Consider the following 27,178-nt stretch of genomic DNA (forward strand, 5'->3'; position numbering starts at 1 on the left):
AAAAAAAATCACAGCATATCCACGGGGTGAATGATGATGAGTGGGCGAAGCTCCGGATGCAATCATCGGATCTCCCGCTTAAGGGGACGCTAGCACAAACGCGTTAGAAACGTGCAGTACTCTCTAGTAAGGGGGAGCGTCCACAGCGTCTTACTCAGCCATTTACACATGCCGGAACGTGCACCGCGTTTGCCGACGCCATCACATGACTGCTGAGAGAGTATACCCCCGTATTCATAAACGCTCCTCGACTTGAACTTGACTTGCCACCGCCTTGGGCAGCGCGTTCGAAACGCGTTGAAGGTAAGGCGGAGAGGCCACAGCGTCTTACACCAGCTTCTTACACGGGCCGTAACGCGCTAGCACAAACGCGTTAGAAACGCGCTAGAAACGCGGCCTTTCGTTAATGTTGGGTATTTATTGCCATCGTGGTGCGTGTGTCTATGTGCGCTTCGTGGCGTAGTGGTTAGCGCCGCGCGTGCGGAAGCGAGGGGTCCCTGGTTCGATTCCGCGCTACGGACACAACTTTCGGAATTTTTTTTTCATAAAACGCCGGAAGCGTTCTCCGGAAGCCGGAAGCTGGCTTCCGGAAGTGGAAACGGAAGCGGAACCGGAAGTGGAAACGGAAGTGGAACCAGAAGCGGAAGTCGGCTTCCGGTTATACTATACGTATACATATATATGTATATATGGGTATACATACATATACGGACACACAACGCCATCTATTGAGCAATTCATAAAACTAGACGTGGCTACCTACTACGACGGGGACGAACGGGTGCCGCTATAAGGAGCTTCGCCCCTAAAAAAACACCGCATATCCACGGGGTGAATGATGATGAGTGGGCGAAGCTCCGGAGGGAATCATCGGTAAACCGTGAATCTTCCGTGTAATTCGCCCAGTCTCGCCGCACTAAATCGAACGATTGACTTACACCAATGACACGCGCCATATGTGACGTCATTCCTATTTTATAACAGCGCCCTTCATTATAATTGCACCATCTCCCGCTTAAGGGGACGCTAGTACAAACGCGTTAGAAACGTGCAGTACTCTAAGGTGAAGAGGCCACAGCGCCTTACGCAGCCGTTTACACATGCCGGAACGTGCACCGCGTTTGCCGACGCCATCAGCGTTTATGAATACGGGGGTAAGGCGGAGAGGCCACAGCGTCTTACACCAGCTTCTTGCACGGGCCGTAACGCGCTAGCACAAACGCGTTAGAAACGCGCAGTCTTTCGTTAATGTTGGGTATTTATTGCTATCGTGGTGCGTCTGTCCATATGCGCTTCGTGGCGTAGTGGTAGAGCGGCTCGCCAGTATTTTAAAGAAAGCATAAGGGACTTTGTGGAAGAACAAAAGTTGCTAGAATGTATCCCAGAATGGTTGCCTCGGGTGGAATTATTACTGACGATGAGACAATTTTAGCGTGTACGCGTCCGCACAAGTTGAGCGGTCGTATTTAACGAATATTGTGATTGTGATTCTGTTTTGTTATTCTCTGTGAATTTATATATTTCTGTGTGTGCCAAAGACCGGCAATAAAGAAAAAAAAGTAGTGGTTAGCGGCACGCGTTCAGAATCGAGGGGTCCCTGGTTCGATTCCGCTACGGCCACAACTCTCGGAAATTTTTTTCTCATAAAAGTAGACGTGGCTACCTACTACGACGACTACTACTACTACAGAGGAGGGACAGTCGACCCAAACCCTAAGGAGCTTCGCCCCTAAAAAAAAAAAAGGGGGGGGGGGTGTACTCCGGGCTGTTTCAGCGTCCGCGCGCGCTCGCCGTGGTCGCTGTATCTTGAAAGCCATCAGCGTCGGGTCACTGTCCGCCGCGCGCTGTATTTTTGCCGCTAAGTTTCCGTTGCAGCGATAGACAGCACGAAGGTCACTTAGCTTGCTGCTGCTGCTGCCGCGCTTTCACACGCCAGCGTTTTGAGAGCGAGTTTCCGCGGTCATCTTTGTCACGACTGCTGGAGTCAAGGAAACAAATAAAAAAAAATAAAGATGACTACCGCTCCTAGCTCCTCTATTCTCAATGCCCTCCCCCCCCCCCCCCTAAATGTTTAGACCCCCCCTCTAATTTCAATTCCTGGGGAAACCCCTGGCGTGCGCGATCTGTCTGCATTGTGCATCCCAAGTGAAGTTCACTGCGCCGAGTCTACAACGGTCACCGCGGCTTTACAATTACTGCGTGTTTCACGCCGTTTCTGTTCGTTGTTGCTCATAGTGGCCAGCCAAGGTCAGCCGCGATCACGAAGGCGCGGCGGCGTCGCACTGTATAGACAGAAAAGCGTCTACTCCCGTCGTTTGCAGTCTCCATGTGTCATTTCATAGGCGAGTGCACGTTTGCACTCGCCATCTGACGCTACTGGCGCAGGCGCCTGAACCCAATGCTAACCACAACGACGTGAACACCATATATATATATATAGGCTGTACACTCGCCGGTAAGAACTTTGCGCTTCCAGAAAAATACACACGCGTCCCTTGCGATCGGCGCTCTGTCTGTCTTGTCGAGATGACCCGCGTCGATTAGAAATTTTTAAGCTCCGGAGAGCCTGGTACACTTATTTTTGTAGGCAAAGCCGGCAAACAGCCTCCTCAAGCTATTAAAAACTTGGACGACGCTTAAGCTTCGCCTTTAAGAGTGAAACGCGATAGCGTTATCGCGCCCCGCACGCATCGCATTTTTCTTTCAATGGGCTTCACTGCAACACTGAACGTGGGAAAAACAGCTTACAAAAACCAAGCTTACACCAATCCCCTTAAAGTCGGCTTCACTATTAAACAGAAATTAATTGCTGGGAAGTCGTTTTTCCAGGGGCAATATAAGTGGTCTTATATTAAAATGTGAAGGTCCTAGCACCTTTTTTATTATTTTATTAATGGTTTGCTATTGCCCCGACGCGCGCGCGTCCAAAACGCATTAGGCAGGCGAAGTGTCAATTTGACCTGCCGATGATGCAAGTGCCATCTGGATATGATTAGGTATGGTAGAAATGCTGGAAATGGCGTTTGTGTTTGAGTTTCCTCGTAACAGAATTATGTTTTCTGGTACATTCAAATTACAATCCGACGCCACCATATCTATAGGTTGTGGTTAAGTCGTACTTTACCGTTTTTCTGACGAATTTCACTGTGAGAAATTGAATTTTTGTTCACCAAAACCATGCACCACGTGGAGGGCCTGCGCGGTGATGATTTTGGGGGATAATTTTCTCCGCTGCGGACGCCGGCATCCACGCCAACGCCGGATTTTCTGAGACACGGGGCCCTTGACGCTAGCGCGTTAAAAACCTAAAGATCATTTTAAAGCCACAAAAATTGCGATAATAACTGACCTTTTACAGCACGGCGAAAGCTTGCGATGCGCGTCTTTGAGCCCATATAAAGGTAGCGACACTCTCCTCCCCGCCGCGCTTTCCTCCTCGATTCTCCTCGCCCGCCGGCTGCGCGCACTGCGCACGGCACGCTATTGCGCCTGGCCTCCCGCGGACGGGCCGCAGAATTTGATGGAGGCGCATGATTTTGGGCCAATTGCGCGCCCCAGTGGCGTAGAAAATTTTGAAAATGGTGATAACAGCATGGAGAATGCTGAAGGCAACGTTTATGAGGAGGTTGGTTTCATCTTAAAGCCGTATGAATGACACACGCTGATGTAAAAGGAGCTTTGAGGCGACTTCTATACTCCAGTTATTTTTTCTGCCACATGATACGCTGCTTTGCTTTGTGCATCTGATCTAGTATTGCTTGTGGCAAATCACTCTGTGTTTGGCAGCTTTTTCTTGGATGTGCGCGCATGTGCATCACAGGTATTATATTCAGCGTGCTTTCTTATAATAAATTACTGGCGAGTGCATCGTCCGTCCATGTGTTTGTCTCAATGTCAAAGTCGCTTTTGCGCTGTGGTTTCTGCATTGAATAGGACGGTTGCGCAATTTCAGTGCGATGAAGCAGTTCCGGCAACCACTCATCGCCCAGAATAACAGAAGCTGAGGAAAGGCATTTACAGATTATTTTTAGGCGTCGGTGTCAATGAAGCTTAAGAAATACTCGGTATACCTATGGGAGAAGGCATTCTATATTTTAGGCAAGAGAAACGCCTCTCGATAAGGTATTTTGATAGTTCACACCGACATACCGTTAAATTCTGTAGTAGGATAGTTAAAATTGTGATATTGATTAGCAGGGGCCCTATTGCCGACGCATTGTAGATTGCGAGCAAGCATGCGGTGGCGACAGGCTCTGCATAAAGGATCATAGTGTCGTTGGCTGCGCCGTTAAGCGACCGAGATCATTATTGCTGAAATTATTAGTGGCGGGACAAGGAGCAAGCAGCAGCAAACACTTACTACTGTCAGTTCGAGGTTCATGCCGCTGTCGAGGGCGCTTCCTGTGCTTCACAAGTCGGTGGGAGAAAATTGTTGGAACTGCGTTGGGCTTCAGCTTTTTTTTTTCCAAGTTCTTGTAATATGCGCGGCTCAAATTGGTCTTCAGTGAAATGTAGCTAGAACATTTATCGAAGAGTTAATCACTCAGGCAGGATGAATAAAACGTCCTTCATACAAGTGGCTAATACGCTGCAGTGCTACCATTATTGCCTGCATAATATTACCTGCATTGCTACATCATAACCTTAATCATTATTTATTGCTCAACCTTTGTAATCAAAGCGCATTGACACAATGACATCGGCTCGTGTTACATGGATGGAAAAGGTTTACCCACAAAACAAAACCGAAGAAAGGTGATTGTAACGCATTCGCTATTAAAGCGAAGATTCCCGGCCTCCGCCTAGAAGTCAACAGCAAGGGTGCGCGATCGCCTCCTGCAGATTGCCTGTATCCGCGAGAAAACCAAATAATAATCGTCACCTACTCACGCGTGCATGGCAGCCCAGTTCAAAGCAAATTCAAGAAGTGAAAAAAATTCCCAGGTGTCCTTAGCTATCGCCTAAGAAACGCGAATGCGAGTCTTGTAAAATCTACTGTAATTCACCTCAATCTAATCCACTTTCACGCACCTTATTCGACCTTAATCCCCTCTAATCCTCCTTAATACACCTTAATAGACCTTAATCCACCTCAATGCACCCTAATCCTCCTTAATACACCTTAATCCTCTTTAATACACTTTAATCGGCCTTAATCCTCCTTCGTGCACGTTAATCAACGTTAATCCACCCTAATCCTCCTTATTACATCTTGATCCACCCTAATCCAACTTAATCCTCCTTAATCAACCCTAGCCCTCCTTATTTAACCTTAATCCACCTTAAACCACCTTAATCCAATCATTAATCAGTCATGAATTTACATTGCTAATCATTAATAATCTATTTACACGGCTGGATATGATTTGGCTCGCTTCTGGCCATCATTAGGTCACGTTACTTTCTGTACCTCAAACGCTCACCTTGAAACATATCCAACTAAGGGTCACGCCTTAAAATGTGGACTAGCTGGCACTCATCACTTGCAATAGCACGGGTATACTTCTCACTAATTTTTTTCAGGCCATGCATTCATTGTATTTAAGTCACTGACACACACGTCGAAGCTGTAAATAGCTCCTCGACAATCAGCTATTGCGATTTTCAGTAAAACAGGCAACGAATCCTAACAATAACGAAAAGCGCGATCGAGAGGCTGTATCTTCGGTTATATTTGTTCAGTGGATAGCAGAATCTATAATGCTGCATTTTCGATTGAATAACAGTTGACGACGTGCGAGGTGATGGAGTCCAAGCAGAATATTGAGCATTCTGACGAGAACCCCATTTTTATGCAACGTGCAAATTGCCGCAACAAAAATGCTAATGAGCAGACTTGAAAAAATGCAGCATTAGGGGATGCTTTGATATGAGCACTACGAAAGGCGCCTTACCTCGCAAACAATACTGTTCCTTGTAGGAACAAAGTTCTTTCGGCCAATGTTTTGCAGCCACTGCTTCTTGCGCAAGTCATCACGCTTCCCTTGCGGTATCGTAAAAACTGCATAACCATGGATTATCACGCTTCCTGCTGCACGGCATAGCGCTAGCAGACAGTGCACGAAACAGCGTGCAATGTTAGCGTGCGACGCTCTCGACACGCCGAACCAACCGAGCTAGGCGCAAAATGGCGCGAACGAAAAAGCAAAACACAAGCAAAACGCAAGCTCCGCTCGTTTCCAAGGGCAACGGCAGGGAGACCAATCATCGTGCCGTAAAACGGGCGCAAGACTGTCTGCCGCTGAGGGGACTCGCGAGGGGCGAGGAGGAGGCGAGGAGGTCGCGCGCCGGCGGCAGAGTACAAAGAGTGGCGGTGCTTTAGAATTATCAAAGGGTTTTAAGCCCATAAAACCCCTTTCGCCACCTGGCGACTGCTGTAGAAACTCGAGCCACCTCTCCTATTCTAGCACCGTGGTTTCACGCTATTCGCGACTCCAGCAATTCATGCGACACCTAGCGGCGAGCGCCGGAAACCTCACACGGAGATCGGAGCGTTGGAGCAGGCGCTCCGTCCGTAGCCTTCGTACCGCGATCGGGTGCGCTTCTAGTACGATACGATGGAGTCACCATGTACGAAACTCCGCACGGCCGTGGAATTATGCTGCGTTTTGCAGTTTTGCGGCCCCGAAGAGGCACATGGATTGCGAATCATATCATAAGCTGCAACAACGGCCATACTTGTGTTTTCAACATCTTGCTCGATAAAGTTTTTTTTTTTTTTTTTTTTTTTTTCAGGCGAGTGTCGGTTTGTTGTTTGTGTGAAGAGAACGCGATCCTGTTGCTGGTACAACGTTTGCAGTAAAGCTCTATACAGCAAACTTCAGGAAGTTTGCGTTGAGGTTGTTACTGCCATCGTGATAACGTTCAGCGTATGCGTGCTGGAACATGGAGTTTCATGTGATAGCCGGCGTGGTAATGCAGTTTATGATGCGAATGTCGCCGCGGTACTCAAGATTTCATTGATTGAAGCTTTTATATCGGATACATGCGGCGCACAACGTGGAACTACCGCGTATGGTACATCAGCGAAAATCGGTACATCGGAGTTTCAGGTATACTCCCGGGTAACGTCAGTAAATCATTCTATGTAAGCACAATATCTACGCGCCAGCGTGCAAAATAACTATGGGGTGGCATAGCGGTACGCCTTCATTACGACGCGGACATGCTACCCGTGTAGGCGCTTATCTGAAAGTGCGTAATTATCAAAGCAATTGTATCCCTTATCAGTGTATGAAGGAAATTAGCAGTTCAGAGGCGAACACAATTTTGGCCACCTAAAGTGCAGAATACGTAAATTATAGAATACCTTGGAAAATTAATTAGATTCATAATGCGGTAGCTTAGTTAACATTAATTTACACAGAAACATTTGTTTTATTTCATTAGTTTACACAGCAGCCATAAGCGACATGTTCGTAGAAACCGGGGAAGAGTAATCAGTCATGGTAAGACCACGCAGCACAAGCCATACCTGTACATGTTGTGCAAATGTGTTTTTATTGTAGTCAGAGGCGGGTCCAGGTTTTTTCTGAGGGGGGGGTCAGCTTCTGTCAATGATGATGATGATGATGATGATAGTAGCCTTTCTTATTTACCGAAATTTACCGTTTTTTCTCACGATAAACTCGCGTTTTATACGGCTAAAGCAACACCTGTAGCTCTCCGTGGTGGCTCAGTCAGCTCAGGCGTTGAGCACGAGATCGCGGGATCAAATACCGGCCGCGGCGGCCGCATTTCGATGGAGGCGAAATGCAAAAACGCCCGTGTTCTTGCGTTGTAGAGCAGGTTAAAGAACCCAAGTGGTCAAAATTAATCCGGAGCCTTCCACTACTGCGTGCCTCATAATCAGAACTGGCTTTGGCACGTAAAACCCCAGAAAGAGGAAGAAGACCTGTAGCGAAGCCAGGTATCGGTTTCTCCGAGCTTATAGGAAAAGGAACGTTACTCAATACAGCCATGTGCTTGGCGGCTGCGCCTGATAATACAGGGTGTTCAAAACTAAGCTTTATGGTTTTCTTAAAGTTAGGCACTGGGAGGCACGCGAAGACCACCTGTGCAAATAAGTTATGTGGCTAGGGGGGGGGGGGGGCACAAAGTAAGATGATAATTATCACTGTGAGCAGTCCAATTAACTAAAATTGAACAATTATATTTTGTTGACTGCAGTAAGTGGGTATGTTTGTATTGAAAACTTTTGAAAACTGGAGACAGTCGAGTTTCTACACAGTATCAATCGGAAGAATTATCCTAGCGTGTAAGTGCTCCGAGATATCAGACTCCAAATTTCAATTGTCGTACTGCGCAGAATAATCAAGAATAAAGACGCGACAATTCTCATGAATTTACGTGAATGATCATGAAGCTGAGTGACCACTTCTGTGGAGGGATGGCGGTGCCATCTTCTCTCTTGAGTCGTGGTGGTGTGTTGACTAGAGGAACGTTCTTGAATACGGGCGTAACGCTCCGCTCCAACGCAGCAACCACTACGCTGGTTGTTTACGATATGCGAATCACCGCGTATGAAGACTCACGACGCCACCTACAAGAATAACGATGTGGCGTAGTAGGCGAGAGCGCGAGCCAGCGTCTTCATGTTTTGTTTCCCACGCGACGTCATCCTTTTACACAAGGCGTGCATCTGCTCCCGTTTCTTTAACCACGCGACGCCATCTTAGGCCCGCGCGCTGGCGTTGGCCGCTGACGTCACGCTCCCCCACTTCGCTGCCGCGGCTCGAGGCTTCGCCCCGCTCCGCGAGAACGCCCACTCAAATAAACGGATCCGGCGGGCTTGAGCCTCCTATGCTTAATGTACGACAGTAAAACTGCGAAGTTACAATGAAAAACTTGTAGCGTACGAACGGTACTGTGCTCGTACTGGATATTGTCAATGTGTAACTGTGATCACAATGAGTGCTACAGGTAAAAAAAAAGTTGCCTATGCGTAGTTCTTAGTTTAGCTGTTAGTTGTTATTATTTATATATGAACACTTCAGCAACAGATCTCTTTCATTAAGCAGGTTGGTCGCGGAACCGATGACAGCCAATGAGGCAACCGTTGACACCCCAAGGGGAAACTAAGTTAATCAGGCGCGAAGGAGCTCGAGCGGACCTCGGCGTGTTTGGCAAAAGGGACGTCCCCTCGTTCATTCGACGCCAGCGAAGGGACGAGTAAAGCACGGCAGGCGCCGGGAGGTCCAAGGTGTTCATGAGAAAAAATAACTACGGCAACTTCACGACACCACACTCCTACGGAATACAACTAAGCTTGTGAGCGAGCTAGCTTTACTTCTACATCTGGTACTCGCGAAAAATACTTTTGAAAAATGTTGGTGGCCATATTTTTTTTTTTTTTTTTTTTTTTTGCGACAGGGCCATCCCCCTTGTCAGCGAGGGGGCGATGCAGAAATCTGAAGGGGGGGGGGGGGGTCAGGACATCCGGACATCCCCCCTGGATCCGCGCCTGATTGTAGTAAGCAGTTCTTTCGGTTTCTTATTTATCGTTTTGTTCTCTACGAGAGAAACAATGCGCCAACTACTGAAATAACTACAGCTAAGCGAAGCAGCAGTCACGTTGCGCAAATCTTGCATGTAAAATAGATAACAGGAACGCAAAAGTAGCGGGAAAGGTTCGCCAAAGATTCGTAGTGCATGCTCGCGTGAAAGTGCAACGCTTTATTTTAGGTTCGCTTGCTCTCTGGACTGAAAAGAGCGTGCAGAATTTGCGCCTTCGCCGAACGAACAACAATGAGAAAGTGCATGCGCGCCGGCTGCGCATTTATTCGCATGTACAGCGGCAACAGCTGATCGAGCAAGTTGGTGCGCTGCTGCGGGCCATGCTAAACGTGCCAAATTGAGCAGGTTGTAAGATTTCGGCAATCCTGGCGAGGCCAGCGTGACGTATCCAACTTCGCCTGCCGCTGTCTCGCACGCTCGAAACGCCGGACTATCTATCCGCGCATTCACAGTGAATCAAAGCAGCAGAAACGTGCTTGCACTTTTCCGACAATTCGACAGTGCACGAGTACCTCGGTTCCACGACCAATGGGTTCAAGAATAGATCGGTGATTTGCATCAGAATCTCGTGCGGGTCCGCTGTCACGCCAGATGTTTGCACACACCGTGCGACCATTTCAGCCTCATTACCCATTGTGCCTCTCTCAGATCGGCTAAAATGATTTGGTCGGCGTAAGCTACTCGCTTTCCTTCCACGAAACAGTGCAAACTGGCACCACACTGCATGAAAATCATCAAACTACAGTGTACTGTACCTCAAACACAGCGGTTGCGGCGACGGGGGGACCAGACGCGGGCAGTTTTCGCAGCGCCCCCTGCAGTTCATTTGAGTTGCGAATAGACGGTGCAGATTACAAACAAACCTCGCCTGCCGCTGATTGGTTGCCCCATCGGAACTTCCGGCAGGAGAGCTAGAAGCACTTCCGGCTATGTTGTTTGAAGGCATGCGCGAATTGAGGCCGGCGTGTCGATGTTTGCACTGCTTGGTGGAATCTGTGATGAGCTGATTCTACATCGTGAATATTGTCGAGATGACGAGCGACTACTTTAAGGCGCTTAGCACCGAAGCAAAAGATCGGTATCGCCAAAAGCTGATGTTTAGTGGCTGAGAGCTGCCCGATCCGCTTCACGATGATGTGCGATTTTCGTTTTCGTTCTCCAAACACCTTCCCTCATTTACAACCCCGGAGCAACAAGCGGAGCATCTTAGTGAGGACATGCAATGAACACAGACTGTTGTCTTCAAGGCAGGTAATGGGACTGCCGAAAACTAGAAAAACTTTAATGGCACTTTTTTCTTCTTTCTGAGGTTTTACGTGCCAAAACCAGTTCTGATTATGAGGCTCGCCGTAGTGGAGGGTTCCGGATTAATTTTGACCACCTGGGGTTCGTTAACGTGCCCTACAACACAAGCACACGGGCGTTTTTGCAATTCGCAATGGCACTTTTGTTGCTGCAAGATGGAGGATGAAGTGGTAAGCTGTGCATGTGTACATGTACATGTTTTCTGCTTCATATGCCTTGTTTCTGCTTTTCAATATGCATTCACAAATAACTGTACATTCTCAAAAGTCGTTTAGTGCAAGAAGCCAAGGTCGACTGAAATGGGACTAACATAAAGGCTCACGAATTTATCACACTTATAACAACATGAAACCTATAGTGTTGGGCACGAGATTGCAATCCATAATTGGCCTCCGTTAATTCGTAAATGCTTTTAGAATGTGGCCGAAACTTCTTACATGCATGCACGGAAATCGCTAACTTTTCTGCGATTCTGCTCTTCAATACCGATACGAATGCTCAGATGCCGCCGCGGTGGCTCAGCGGTTACGGTGCCCGATTGCTGACCCGAAAGACGCCGTTTAGGGCCCCGGCTGTCGCATTTCGGTCGAGGCGAAATGCTATAGGTCCGCGTACTGTGCGATGTCAGTGCATGTTAAAGAACCACAGGTGGTCGAAATTATCCGGAGCTCTCCACTGCGGCGTCCGTCATAACCTGAGTCGCTTTGGGACGTTAAACATGATAAACCAATGCGCACATGTACCTAGGTAGTAAAGCTGCGCTGCAGAAGTGCACTTGTGCCCCAGATACGAAAAACATTAAAATAAAACGGCGGCAGCATGGCACCCGCTAAACAATAATTTTAACTCATGTTCGTAGCATGGCGATCCACGCCGAGGCAAGAAACTGGACGAGCGCGCAAACTCGCGGCGAGAGTCGAGCTGCTCTCGCGTGAGTTACACGACATACGGGCCAGAACAATCGTGCAGTAGCACTTTTAGTATTCAGCATTATAGCAGTCCGGCTACTCCGCGTACTAACGTACCTTGCATGAAGTGAGCAGAGCAAATCTGGGAGGTCTTGGTAGGCTCCCAGATTTGAAAAACACCGTTGAGGAGTCAACGTAATGAAAACAGTCGATGCTCCAAGAGCTACTCGCCGTCACGCAACACACTGAATGCCACAAGTCGCACTTATATCGATATACCCGAAAAATAACACAGAATATGCGCAGGACGAGCGCGCGAGCGAACCAATACCAGCAAAAACGAGCAAAAGGAACGGCTATCGGAAGTTTCCTAGGGGTGCCGGATGCCGGCGCACAGCATGGCCAGAGCGCGGTGGCGCTGGATGAAACCGTCTATACCGGCCTTAGAGTGTACACCTCAACGAAAGCAGCATATTATGTGCTCTTAAATTAGATTCTCTTACAGTAACATGGATTCGCAGTTTCCTATCTAATCGTCAGCAATTCACAGCAGTTAATAATTTTTCATCTCCTCTTTCACACGTTACTTCAGGTGTACCACAAGGCAGCGTTCTTGGACCATTACTATTTCTAATATACATTAATGACTTACCGAATAACATTTCCTGACACGTGTGCATTTTTGCGGACGACTGCATTCTTTATCGTTCTATTAAGAGCGACGATGATCATTCAACCTTCAAAAAAGATCTCGAACTTATTTCTTTTTGGTGTAGCACTTGGCTAATGAAGCTTAACGTTTCTAAATGTAAAATTATTTTTTTTAGCCGCAAGCATACTAACTCTACATTTTCTTATCACATAGATAACATCACTATTTTGCATGATACTCAATATAAATATCATTGTGGTAACCTAACTTCGACTCTTTCGTGGTCAACGCACATTGCATGCATATGCGCCAATTCTTTGAGATCATTAGGGTACATACGCCACAAGTTACATAATTCTACTAAACATATTCGTAAACTAGCTTAGCTAACATTTGTTCGACCTCAGCTTGAATATGCTGCATTCGTCTGGTCTCCTCAAAAATATTTGATTGAAAAACTCGAATCTATTCAGAATAGGGCCGCGTGTTTTATCTCACATTGTTATGACTATACTAAAAGCATTACACAAATTAAACTCGATCTCTCACTACAGCCCTTGCATGATCGTCGCGATATAGCCCTGCCATCCTTATTTCATTAAATACGTCCATAACACAGCACCATCAGTTCTGCCTCTTGAAACTCCTCATTACAGGTCACAGCGGTTGTAGAATCGGTCCAATTTCATGCGCATCTACGGAAAGACTAATTCATTTAATTACTCCGCTCTTCGAAGAGCCATTCGTCTTTGGAACGACCTTTCTAACGCCATAGTTCTTGAGAGGGACCAGGAAAATTTCCGGCTTCTTCTTACAATGCATTTTTCAAACTCCACATAACCTAACTTATTACAGTGTACACCGCTTATAACGTAAGTCGCCGGAGTCGCGAATATCCGCACTATAAGCGGTACCGCACTATAACCAAAACAACAATTTTCAAGGCCCGCACATATGCAAAACATGTGCACCGAGCCGCCACGCGTATGCGACAGTCGAGGAGTGCGGCTAGAACGTTTGCATTCAATGTACAGTCGAATCTCGTTAATTCGAACCAAATCACGCGGCGGCGCTTCCGACCGGCATTGCTCCGGTACCGCCATAGAGTAAAAGCTTAGGGGAGACCCCTCAATGTCGCGCGCGAACAAACCAAAAAGAAGAAAAAACGCGGCGGACATTTCACCCTCTCTCAAATGGCAAGGTCGCCGATTCTGCGTTGCGCCGGAACATGCGTGTACGTGCCGACGTCTCAGCCACGCTACCGTAGCCACGCGTAGAAAATGGTAGTGAACCCTTCTTTCTCCTTTATGCTTCCTCTACTTTCTAGTCACGTGTTGACCTTGCACGCTGCAGCTACGGCGCAGAGGGAAGCAGCAGCAAGGTCCCACGCCGGCAAACGCCCGCTTCCCGATAACGGCAGAAAACGAAACTTCGGGGAGCTGGCGCCTGGCCGGCTGGAGCGGCGGCGCCTGCACGGCGGCGGGCGCGCACGGTGACATTCGAAAGTGAGGGAGCTACGAGGAAGGGCGAGGGGAGCCACCGAAGCGGCGGAGTTGCGAAGGCGAAATCCGCTTTCCTGCCGCCCTCCTCCCTCACATTCCATGGTCTCCGCGTGCGCCCTTCGCCGTGCCGGCGCCGCCCGCTCGCTCGCTGGAGTTTGTTTTACTGCCGTTATCGTGAAGCGAGCGCTGGCCGTTTCGTGGCCCTCGCTCGCTATGCGCGCCGTGATATTTCACGACTCGACTCGCACTCAAGATTCTAGTTTCAGCCTCACTTGCTGTTCGTTCGCACTCGCACCACGTGCCCTTCTCCACCACTTCGTCTCTTTCTTCCTTGATAACTCCTTGGGGCGCCCGTTTGAGGGGAGCGTTCGCCGTGTGCGCCGACTTCCGTACTCCCAGGCAGCCGCACTGTAACCGGTATTTCGTTTCCCGCAACTGCACTATAAGCGATATGTGTATACGTGGAGTGCTATGGAAAAATTAACGGGAGTCTGAAAAGACCGCACTATATCCGGTCCTGCACTATAAGCGGTTACGTTATAAGTGGTTTAGACTATTTTTATCAATGCCTTTCCCGTTATTAATGTGCAACTACGTGTGAAATACTGTTTTCTTATAGTCGTCTTGATCGCTCTGTAATTCTATTGATTATGTTTTGCTGTGAAATTTTGTTGTTGAATGAGCCGTCACTTTCAAAAGCGTTCGGTTTGTTCCTTGTACATATTGTAGCACTATATTACTGTATATCAACGCATTTCTTACCCGATATTTTTTGTACATGTATTCTCATGTGTATTCTAATTGTTGTATAAGTTATCTTTGATCCCCCCTTACACAATGCCTCTAGGTAGCTGGAAGTCGTTTTATGGAAGCCGTATATATATATATATATATATATATATATATATATATATATATATATATATATATATACAAAATAATTAATAGGAAGTGGGTATCAGTCATGTCAAGGGGATCAGATAGAGGTCATATATTCATTTTAGTAAATAGTTTCCCGCACCCACAAAACAGCTCAGCATCATTTTATATTGTCACCCACTACAAACACTTGGCTTGGCATTTTTAAATCGCATTTTCATGCACAGGCAATAAGAACTACTAGTTACATGGCTACATGGCAGATATGGAAGTGGCCTTCATGGATCTTACGGCAACTTGGCACTAATCCACTTATCTCGAAAACAAATTACAACTGCTCAAATTGCTGAGCAGTGGATTCAAAACATGACTGTTCTTGGCTACAGGGAAGGGCAACATTACATGCAACAGCATTTGTAGGCCTGTAAAATAAGCCACTCTGCCCTTCTGTGGCATATGTTTTTAGAGGCACACCACCACCAAAAGATCTGCATTTCACGGTGCAAATAAAATTTTAGTTTTCAGGAAAGAGAAGCGACATTGAAGAGTTGCTAATGGCCTACTTGGAGAACATGAGCACTTTTCACCCCTGTCAGACATGTAAATGCTCATTGTGCCACTTTGGCCAAGTGTCACTGGGCATCAAATGAGCAAGAATGATAAGAGGAACAGAGTGCTTCATTTTTTTTTCTTATTTACAACTGCACGGAAGCAACAATGATGCCAAGAAAAGCATAAGGGAAATTTAACTTTTTTTAAATCAAATGCAAAAAGGAAACTGGAAATGAATGTGGATGAAACGGTAACTTGCCATTGATGGAAGCCGAACTGCATATTGTGCATTATGCAGGAGAGTTTCTACCAGTGGCGCACCGACGGGGGGGGATTCGGGGGTTGTAACCCCCCCTTGAGGCCGACTTAACCCCCCCTTTTGTTTAACCCCTTTTCTTTCCTTACGCATTTGAGTACTGCAACTAAGATGTAAGACGCGCAATTGTCTGCACACTCGCAAAAAGCGCATTTTTTGACAATTTTCCGTTAAGAAATCGAAATTAGTGCTGTTTAGATGGTATTGGCAAACTGTCAACCCCCCCCTGGCAGAGATCCTGGGTGCGCTACTGGTTTCTACTGTTGAGCTACAGCGGCGGCTATCCCTTCCCAGCCACTTGTGTTTATGCTTGCATACTAGAATCTAGCCCTGGGATATCAGCCAGTGTCACTCGCAGCCATGGCCAGTATTTGAACCTTGGAGGATGTTACGCAAGAACATGTAGAAACACTAGCTGCAGAATGCATTCGACAGAGATGTTGAGCCGGGTGTGGAACTGAACAAATATTTTTCCCACCATCTTGGAATCGAACGAAACATTTCAGACTGATTCAGCCACATGTGCAGCTTGGAGTGCTGGTTACTGAAACAGACAGTGCCTCTTGCATCAATCCAGTGCAGCCCGCAGGTTGCCTTAGGAACAGTCATGTGGCTCGTCATAGTGCATGATCTCATTGGCTCACTCAACTGTATGGTCAGCTCAATGTTCTCCTCCAAGTGCAGTGTACAAAAGTTACAAGACACAAAGAGAGCATAGCACACACAGTGCCACCGTAGCAGCTCTATGTGCACTATGTGCATAGTCAGTGTGCACTGTCTCGACGGAGCATTTAGAACACTGCATCCTCGTGGAGGACACACTCCTTGCATTCAGGACATCTCAAGTCTGCCGTGTTCAGGCACAGCAGTGGACTGGTTGCGGTATAGGCCTTGTCGTAGCTCGTACTCTACCTTCACCGACTGTTGTTGCTTCTTTAGTGCGATTGGGGCTTTGAGGAAATTCTCCACATCAAAGCACAGACTGTGACAACTCAATAGAACAAGAGGCAGATAGCCGCACAAGGTGCCATGAAGCACTCTGTATGTATAAATTCCAAATGTCTAATACAACAGTGCATGCTACATTGTTTTCAGCATTTTCTTTTTTCAAGGTAACGCCCATACAACAGAAAACGGTCTGCAGTAGTACTGTACAATACCCGAGCAAACCTGTATGCTTCTGCAAATGCAGCAGGCATTTTCCAGAAAACCGAAGACCTGCAATTTTTTTTGTTATAGTGCTTTTGAACTAGTTTAGAAAGATCCAGAACTGCTTTGAACTATTAAATGTTTCGCTCTGAAGCTGAACCTGAAAACATATCTGTGAGTGCACTCTGCAAACTAAAACAATATGTGCACTTCGATATTTTTGCATAGGTATTAATTCAAAGTGCATTTGTTTGAACAAACAAAAAACTGTCTTGTGCTTAGAATGTTGTGTATATTACAGCAAATGAGATAACTGCCCAAGTGTGCATTAGTGATGCTGTTCCAAGCAATTTTGTAACATCTAATTGTCGATGTCATCAATTCGAAATGACTTTCTCTCGGAGTGTAGCACCAAGCCACTGAAATGGCACTGGGCAAAGTCCACTCATCCAAAGATAAACTAAATTTTCCAGTCTGACTGTCATATCAGTGATCGCAATTCTGGTGAAAAAAAGAAAAAAAAAAAAAACCTCTTTTGCGCCACTTTGAAAATCTTTGGGGGTTTTCTTGCACTTCGTCTCTTAACCCTTCCACCGTCTGTAAAGCTTAATAGCCAGAAATAGCAACCGCAAAAGTTTGTAACTTCTTCCTTAAAGGGCCCCTCACTAAGCCCCATCGAAATTTTGGTTACACACTGGAACTTGGGAAGTGATGTCTAGGGAGCATTTTACCACAAGACTTTTTTCAAATTGGTGCATTATTAGAGGAGATGGGAAGAATTTAAATGCTGCACTGCCGGGACACAAGCTCCACAGCCAACATTAACACTATCCCCCTTTGCCTCGACTAGTGTCCGCAAGCGACATTCCTTCTCTGCCTTCTCCCAAGCTGAGGGACCAAGTCACATTCTTGTCACTAGCCCCGTCCGTCTTTCTTGCTGTGCAGCACACTTCCAGTGACGATATTGCACCTTTGGCATGAGTCATCTACCAAAGTCACATGCCATAATCGACGACCTATCAGGCAGTGCGTCTTACATGCATGTGCTTGTGTGTGTGACATGGCCTCTCGGGCAGGAAGCGGGGCTCCAAGGGCGCATGGGCTTTCGTTTTAAGTACGAGTTGTTTTCATGTGATCTATGCACTGCACTTGTCTGTTTACAATGCTCAAATCTGGTGAGGGGCCCTTCAAGAAAACTGAATAAGAAACAGGGTGTATCATACCTGCACTGTTGAGGGGAATCAGGATGCACAACTCCTAGAAATACACTATCAAATGAGTCCAAATGAGAACTAACAAATGAGAAACATTGTGGTTTTTATTACAACAAATTTATATGGCAATTCAAAAGCGAACAATAATGCAAATTCACAAAACCATCATTCGTGGTGCTATGGACATAGACATAAGTTCTTGGAACAACAGCTTGCAGGCATAAGGCAGGCAAATCTGGGATATCTGAAACAGAGAGACAGGTGAAGTCATTACACTGAACAATGTAGAGAAAACCCCATGCCATGCCAAGTAAAGTTGCAATTTTTCATAGTAAGGCATTTAGGAGCGACTCCAACCCAAAAATGGACAATAATCTCCTGTCATTGCCACTGCCACAACCTGGCCCATTTTGTTTCCCCATTGGTCAATGATGCAAGGAAAGGTTACCCCTACGCAGTGAAACTCTGTCCACCCCCACCCTCCATTATGAAGGACATTTAAAAGCTGCACCCCACCACCATCCGTCATTAACCCAAACTGGCTCCAAAATGTTGGGGCCAATATATTCATTTTTTTTGTTGGAGTTGCTCCTACAGTTATAATTAACTGTCCCAACCTGACAGGCTGTCAAAAAGTTTAGCTTCCAATTTTTAATAAAATGCAGTAAAGATATAACCAAGAAAGCCAGGCAGTGCATTTGAAAAAAAAAAATGTGTGAGGGTAATAGAAAATTTAGGCACCTGGAACACATTTTGCATATGCAAAGACACTTACACAATCTAAATAATTGTTCACATGCAGTGAATGCGAAAGATGTGACAAATACTTAGGGTCTAATATAAATATATGCAGTCAAACCTCGATATAACGAACCTGGATTTAACGAAATTTGCGATGTAACGCACTACTTTTATTTCACTCTCTTAGCTCTATTAAATTAACGAAACCTCAATATAACGAAATTCTCGATATAAGGAGGTTTTTCGCTGCAAGTACAACTTCGTTATATCGAGGTTTGACTGTACGTCTGAAAGGAGCATACACTTATCAATCTTTACATTTCTTCCCGATATCTGAAAGTCTGTATTTTCCCACTGGTGGTTGCCGTAATTATAGATACTAAAAATACCCTGGTGTATTCTTTGCCTCGTATTGTCTTTGCATACGCGTTCTCAACGTCCACGTATAAATTCGTGACCTTAAGGGCTACAGTGAAAATACTTTAATTACGTAGCCGCCCCTCCGTAGTGCTGCACTGTGTAGGTGTTTGCACCTTGGAGCAGTGCTTTGTGCGCAACAAAGGCACTCTTAGCCTTCCTTAGGGACAGTGGCCTGCACTAGGCACTCGAGCATCATTTCATATCTTGCCATCTGGAGTAGCATGCTAGGCAAACACTCGTTAAAGATCTTCGTGTTTTTTTTCTTCAATGACAAAGTACATATACAATCGTAGTTGCTAGATGAACCATACAAGCAACAATGCCAAGCATTTTATTGGGGACCAAACATTTGGTCTTGTTACAAAGTCTGAGCAAGAACAAAGCAGCAGAGGGCACAATATCATTTTTTTAAAGGCTGATAGAACAGAAAAGCAGGTGCACCGACCATCTTAGAAATACAGTGACCGACCGATTTTGCAGACACTAAAAACTTGCACATGCTTGACTATTCAGACGTGTTCACAACAGTGCCACTTAGCCCATAGACATATCACTAAGGCAGTTATTTCGGACATAGGCAGTTATTTCGGACATCTCACAGCATACAATTCAATGTTTCCAACAAGGGATGGGCGAATAGTGATTTGGTCGAATAATTTCGAATCGAATCATTAGAATAGTATATATCACATATTACAGTAAAACCTAGTTAATTCGAATTTCACGGGACCGAAAAAAAAAAATGTCCAAATTAACCAAATGCCGAATTATCAGGGTATCCAGAAAACAATAAGCAAATGCTTACTACGTCAGCACGATTTTATTAGTGTAATGGTTGAGCAAATCCTCTTGCTATTTTGCACAAAAGCAGTGCGGAAGCTGCAATTCTCGTCATCTCGTGACTGATTGGCTCTCGCAGCGGCGATCGAGGCCTCGCGTCTTCCTTCGCAGCTCGGCCGCGGCGCGCGCCATCATTTGCGACACGCTTTGCACTACCGCGCGCACATCACGATTATTTTTTTGCTAGTAAGCTGACCGCCAACAGACTCCCATGCATCGCGATGTAGCCGGTGCTCATCATCCTCGACAGCTTTGCACCGAGTCAAACCGAAACAACTGTTTGTCGCAACCGCTATCGACGCGATTATGAACGGCGACTTTGCAGTGCTTAAGGGTACGGCCACGCTAGCGGCAAAAACGTGCCCGTCATGCTGCAGGCGGCAAAAGTGGCAGGAATCGGGTGCCGCGCGAAATGGGCCTCCCATTTCTGCAGCAAGTGCCGCGCGCCGCGAGATGAAGAACCAATCAAGAGCGACGAGGGTGACGTCACGGAGCCATGACAACCGGACCTCCGCCGCTCTGCGCCGGATTATCGATCGACGATCGTTGTCTCTCGCGGTTCTATAGAGGCGATTTTTGAATGCTGTTCGATCGCACCCTTTTCGCTCACGGTGATTCCGCGTTCCGAGAGCGCACGAGATCATATTGCGCTGCCGCACGGCAAGACGCGATTGCCATGGTGGACTTCGCGGCAAGGCGCTGAGGCGCGGCAACTTGCCGCTCGCGGCATGATGCAAGCATTTTTGCTGCTAGCGTGGCCGTACCAGGCATGCGGCTGACGCACACACCAAATCAGAACGAACTACCGTTCGCTGACTGCAGACGAAATTGTGGTCGCTATCTATGCGATCATGGATGGCCACTACGCAGCTTTTTAGGCACGCGGCCAATGTGTGTATTGAGTCAAAACGAAACTACTTTTTGCGACAACTGCTGCAGAAGAAGCTGCGGCAGCTATCGACACGATCATAGATGGCGACTATGAAATACCGCGGCCAACGCGTTGTTATGCGCGGCGGTAAACGCAATAAAGGCACAAACGTTCCATCGTTGCTGTCATTCACGTACAATTTACGCTGATGACTATGGCGATGCGGACTCCGCTGCTTCGTTTCGGTTGTACGCTAGCGCCGTTTCTGCTCTTTTGTGTCGCACATTTCCGACTCTTTATTGCAAAACGTATAGCCTTTCAGATTTATGGTTGATGTATGGCAGCCCATGATGGGAAGCATAGCCTCCGAGATGTGTACTGGCCGACCGTGGCTTTTGGCTGCCTATTCGGGAGCGCCGAATAATTTGAAAATATTGAATACCTGAATTCAAATCGAAGCGAATAACGAATATAAAATTATTCGACCGAATATTCGCCCATCCCTATTTCCGACTCACGCGCACGACTGCCTGCACTTGGCCAACACAGAGTAGAAAGAGTGATGCTTTTATTTGAATTATGTTACCAGCCAGCAAGTTCTCAACAATGTTCAGAAGTAGTCATCAATCAATGATAACAACCAGCATCCCCCAAACAATCCCAGGGCTCAACCAATGTATTTTACTAAGCAGCAGCTAGTGAACACTATATCAAAAATGAGCACTCCCCAGCGAAAGAACTTGCAGACTTTTGTTTTCAATTTGGTCCAGAGACTAAAACAGTCGAATCACCCTACAACGAACGCTGCTATAACTAAATTTCGTCCACAACGAAGATTTTCCGATTCCCTGTCAGCTGCTCACAGAAAATAGTACAAAAAAAAAAAAAGATCTCTTCATAACGAAGGCGTTTTATTTGGCATTTCCGCTTCAACAAACTTGTCGAGAACGAAACTGGAACCGAACTGAAATTGAAACTGCCGCGTACAGCGCAGTCTACTTATAACGATATAGAGAAGAACGAGAAATCCGATCGTTATAACCGATCATCGCTATATATCTGGACTGTCAAAAAAAAAAAAAAAACGAATATACCTTTGCAGTCCCGAAACCGAAATTGCCACTTGCAATAAAAAATCGACGTTGTAGAAAGCAGGCTGTGAAAAATGAGTTAATCATACCTCTAAATAGCGCCGCAAAGGCGCACTGAAATAGAAACCTGCACTTGCTTTCGCAGAAGTTTCGAATTACCGCTGTGCACATCGCGTCCATCAGCTGCGAGAACATTGGCGGCTATAATTTAGCGTGCATGAATTCAATGAGCGACTCGATAATCGACATTGCACTTTGGTTGAACATCGGGTTTGGTGTCCAAGACGGGCCACTGTCAATTTCGTCGTCACTGCTGCTGCTGTCGTCACCCCCGTCGTACAACGCCGTCTGTCGCGACAACGATCGCCTCTACGGAGTCTTCATGATTGTGGCGCTCCTGGTTTTCATAATCGTCGATATTGTTGCGCCGTGTCACTGCCAGTGAAAAGTGAGGGAAGCGGGAGAAGAGAAAGAGGAGGACGACGTTGCTCCTACGATTCATACCAGGCAGTATATCCCAAGGAGCTACATCTTTGTGCCTTAGTCATTAAATGCTCCCTTAACCCTCTCCCGAGGCCGTAACAGATGGGTGGACGGTGCTGGGTAATACGAACCCAACGACGGAAGCTCTACTCCTTGGTCTTCGCCGCATCCGCCGCCCTGCTGGACTTCCACCTTCGCCGATCGAGATGATGTTCCAACTCCAGACCTCTGATGCATCGGGGGCAACTCCTACGGGCCCCTGTCCGTACTACCGAGTGCCGCCAAACTTCAGCGGGACCTCAAAAGAAGACGCTGACGAATGGCTCAAGAACCATAAGAGGGTGAGCAGAAGCAACGGCTGGGACTCGGCAGCGCAGCTCAGTTATGTTCTATTTTCACTGACGAACACCGCTCTCATGTCGTATGAAAATCACGAGGACATGTTCACCACTTGGGATCGTTTTGTTGAGGAAGTACAGAAGTGCTTTGGCGATTCTAACGCGAAGAAGAAGCGAGCGGAGCAGATATTGGCTCAGAGGGTACAGCTTCCAGGGGTGACATGTACCACATATATAGAAGAAATTTTGAAGCTGTGCAAGATAGTGAATCCCAGGATGAGTGAAGAGGACAAGGTTGGACACGTTCTGAAGGGGATAGCCGAAGACGTGTACAGTTTTTTGATTGACAAAGAAAACTTGAACTCCGTGTCCGACGTGATGCAGCACTGTCACACATTTGAAACACTGAAGATGCGACGGATAGCTCCGAAATTTGGCTGTCTGTCAAACGTCCCAACAGTGGCTAGAGTCGACACTGTGTCGCCTAATGACCTCTTGTCGACAATACGCCAGATTGTACGGGAAGAATTGCTTCGATGTCAGCAAATCTCATTGTCCCAGCGCCTTTCAGGACGGCTATGCAAGAGAGACAGCACAAGCGCGAACGCCAGCCGCTCTGGCCCCATGGCAGCCATCAGTTAATGCAGCAGACGTCGATGAATGCCAAGGCACACTGCGAACACTTGAGTACTCCGATCGGCATTTTCACTCACCTCGTTTCACTCAACGAACGTCGGCTGGCTACCGTCCCCATGAAGAGCGATACTGCTACCCAATGCCTTCTGACAGGACTGGTTCATGTTACGTTATGTTCATGTTATGTTGATTCATGTGTGACTGAGCTGCTGCGGGTGTCTCGACCTTTGCCGGTGTGTTACAGCTGCGGCGTCCCGGATCACATCTCGCGATTTTGCAACAACCCCCCTACATACCACCGAGATCCCTTGCTCATGTCTCCCCAGCCTTTCGACCGCCCATTCTCTAAGCCACGGCCACCACGCACGCCCACCAGTTTACGATACCCCTCACCGGCCTCTGATCGAAGCTTAACGCCGCCACCAGCCCCACGTGCTCGACGATCCCCATCGCCGCAGCAACGCACGCAGTCATAGTCGCCGGAAAACTAGTCGGTGCAGCCAATGGGGGTGAGGCCGCAAGGTACCAGACACTACCGACAGATATACTCCATCAGTGTTTATGCTGAAAAACAAAGTTCATGTACTTGTTGACGGCGTACCTACCATGGCACTTGTGGATACAGGTGTGACAATTTCTGTGATGAGTGTTAATTTTAAGAACCTTATTGGACTGAAAGTGATGTTTTGTCTAAGCCGTGGTGCGACATTCCGTGGTGTGAGCGGTGATGCGTTGTGTCCGGTGGAGTTTGCACTGTGGATGTGTCTGTGTGGCAGGGTGTTTCCCACAGAATTCGCGGTTATTGCACAATCTACGCATGACGTTATTTTGGGAATCGATTTTTTGCGGGAGTGTGGGGCAACTGTTGACTGTAGAAGTGGGCACCTTTCCGTGCATGGTAGTTTCCCAGCTGCGCTATTGGAAAATTCATCCTGTTATGAATGCATCTTTTTTGTCTCCTAGGACACGGTCGTTCCTGCATTTTCTGCTGTGTGCATTCCAGTAACCTGTTCTAGTAACGACCTTGCCATGTTCGACGCGATGCTTGAATCGATTCATGTGACCTGTGTGAAAAAGAGCATTTTAGTTCCCCATTGCGTGGTGTCTGTAGTTGAGGGCCGCGCATGTGTGTGGACAATTACCAGTTCAATGGAGCCTGCAGTGTTGCCTCAGTGGCATGAAACTTGCCGTATTCAAACCCAAATGCTCTACAACGCTGGTTGCACTTGTCGATGCTACAGGCGAGAATGGACATCTCGGTTCTCAAGGTTCAGCCGATTCACAACTTGTACAAATGATCCGCAAGTCACTGAGCCAAAGCGAACGTCACACACTACTGGGCGTTCTCTCCAAGCACTTGAAAGTGTTCGACTTTCAAAAAACGGCAAAATGCCTTTAATTCCAGCGTCTCGAACACGTCATCGTATCAACACCACTTCAGCGCATCTCGTACGGCAGAAACCTTATACCCGTGCCACACGGGCAAGGTAAAGTGCACTTTGAGCGAGTGCACTTCGCGACTAGTGTCATTCGCAAGCTGCCACACGGGAACGCTTAGTGGCACTCACTGCACAGCGCACTCACCGGCGAGTGTGTTCGGCGAACTCACTTCGCTGCGGCAAAGTGTGTAGCCTCGGTAGCAATGAGTAAAAAAATAAGTAAAGTATTATTGAAAGAGTCAGGAGTAACTTTTAATAACATTGTTTTAAATTGCTAGCGTTACAAGATAATAAAATGCGCCACATCGCAAAAAAACATGAACAGCAAAAAACTACTCTCACTCTCAGGCTGTTCACGACCACGCCGAGTAACGGCTGCGCAGTTTGGCGGATCGAGTCATTTTGACGGTTGCTGGTCAAGTTGCAATCGTTTCCGGCGCTTGTAAAGGTAGATTTTAACGTTGTTTCGAACAATAATAAACAGTTTTCGGGCACACATCTTTATATTAACAATATATCCTTTCCCGTCTGACTCCCGATCGCCATGGCCGCCATGACCATCAATTTGAAAGCACACATTTCTTTCTCGTGTAGCAGCATGACCATCAGTTTGAAAGCACGCATTTCTTTCTCGTGTAGCAGCGCGCTGCCAAAGTGACATTCAGCGCGTTGAAGTGCACTCGCTCAAAGTGCACTTTACTTTGTCCATGTGGCACGGGTATTACAGAGTATTACTATCTGAGTGCACCATCATCAACGAGCAAGTGCAAGAGATGCTAGGAAAGGGAGTAATTCAAGAATCCACGATTGCCTGGGCCGCTCCCATCATTCTTGTGACGAAAGATGGTACGTGGAGATTCTGCGTTGACTATCGCCGACTGAATTCCGTAACCAAGAAAGACATCTATACGCTGCCCCGTATTGATGACGCCATCGACTGCCTGCATTCTGCTTCCTACTTTTCTTCCATGGATCTGAGAGCCAGTTATTGGCAAATTCCGATGCACCCAAATGACAAGGAAAAAACGGTATTCGTTACGCCAGATGGGCTGTACCAATTCAACGTCATGCCGTTCGGATTGTGAAATGCACCGGCTACATTCGAAAGGTTCATGGACACTATTCTGCATGGTTTAAAATGGCAGATTTGTATTTGCCACCTCGATGATGTCGTAATTTTTTTATGCACATTTCAGTTGTGAGAGCCAATCCACATCATGGATGGCGACTATGAAATTCCACGGCCAACGCATTGTTATCTGCAGTGGTAAACGCAATAAAGGCACAAATAGGCACGAAGCGTTCCGTCGTTGCTGTCATTCACGTACAATTTCCGCTGATAACTATGGCGATGCGGATTCAGCCGCTTCATTTAGGTTGTACGCTAGTGTCGTTTCTGCTCTTTTGCGTCGCACATTTCCGGCTCTTTAATGCAAAAACGTATAGCCTTCAAGATTTATGGTTGATGTATGGCAGCCATGACATGAAGCATAGCCTCCGAGATGTGTACTGGCCGTCCGTGGCTTCTGGCTGCCTATTTGGGAGTGCCGAATAATTCGAAAATATCGAATACCTGAATTCGAATCGAAGCGAATAACGACTATAGAATTATTCGATCAAATATTTGAGAATACCGAATATTCGCCCGTCCCTAGGTCATGTATAAATGTGCTGCTAAAAGTGCTGTTAATTTCCCTCTGCAGAGTGAAAAATGCACCCTGACGAAAACAAGGCACTCTAGGAATGGCATTAACCTTTTTACACAGTAACCTGTCTAAAAAGTCAGTTATTTGGGCCTTGAAACAAAATCTTGGTTCTGAACCCTGGTAGAAATGCTATGACTACATGCCCAGGTAGCATGACGGCAAAGCTCCTTGCATTCGCATGCACCATAGCACACTTGTCGACCTGTCGCTCTTGTATGGAGACACATGGATGTTGTGCGCCCCTTTTTGTGCTCAATCAGAACTCGGCAGCTTTACTAAAAGAAGCCAGATGACAAAAAATTTTAGCAAGCACACCAATTCATGCGCATAAGGGCACTATGCAATCATATTTCATGGCTCCCTCCCCCCAACCACTTCAAGGTGCTTTCACTGTTAAACGCGTAAGCCAAGTCATGCAAAATAAACATGTGAAGAGACAAGTGTTTTGTACATGATCCTTAACAGTTTGTAATACTGCAGTTAGAAATTTGTGGCAAAGATGCTATACGTTCTTCAAGTTTTTACTCTACTTACCTTTGTATTTTTTTACTTCTAGAGAATGAACTATAAACAGAATGAAATTTCTCGTTTTTCTGCCATTTTCTCCAATCTGCTCCTTA

General features: G+C 46.8%; 1 protein-coding gene across 11 annotated transcripts in view; it reads right to left on the reverse strand.

Annotated features, from left to right (window-relative positions):
* LOC119455432 (DNA-directed RNA polymerase II subunit RPB2) overlaps positions 1-27,178 on the reverse strand; it is a 209,761-nt gene that overhangs the window by 124,290 nt on the left and 58,293 nt on the right. The window contains exon 14 of one of the 11 annotated variants that reach the window (XM_037716836.2): positions 18,080-18,237. The exons of the other annotated variants lie outside the window; for them this stretch is intronic. Within the exon in view, the coding sequence (XP_037572764.1) occupies positions 18,148-18,237 (90 nt within the window). The 3' untranslated portion in view covers positions 18,080-18,147. Of the gene's footprint in view, positions 1-18,079; positions 18,238-27,178 lie in introns of those variants that run through there. 11 annotated transcript variants of the gene reach the window in all.

This window comes from Dermacentor silvarum, chromosome 6, assembly GCF_013339745.2.
Source record: "Dermacentor silvarum isolate Dsil-2018 chromosome 6, BIME_Dsil_1.4, whole genome shotgun sequence".
NCBI classification, from domain to species: Eukaryota; Metazoa; Arthropoda; class Arachnida; order Ixodida; family Ixodidae; genus Dermacentor; species Dermacentor silvarum.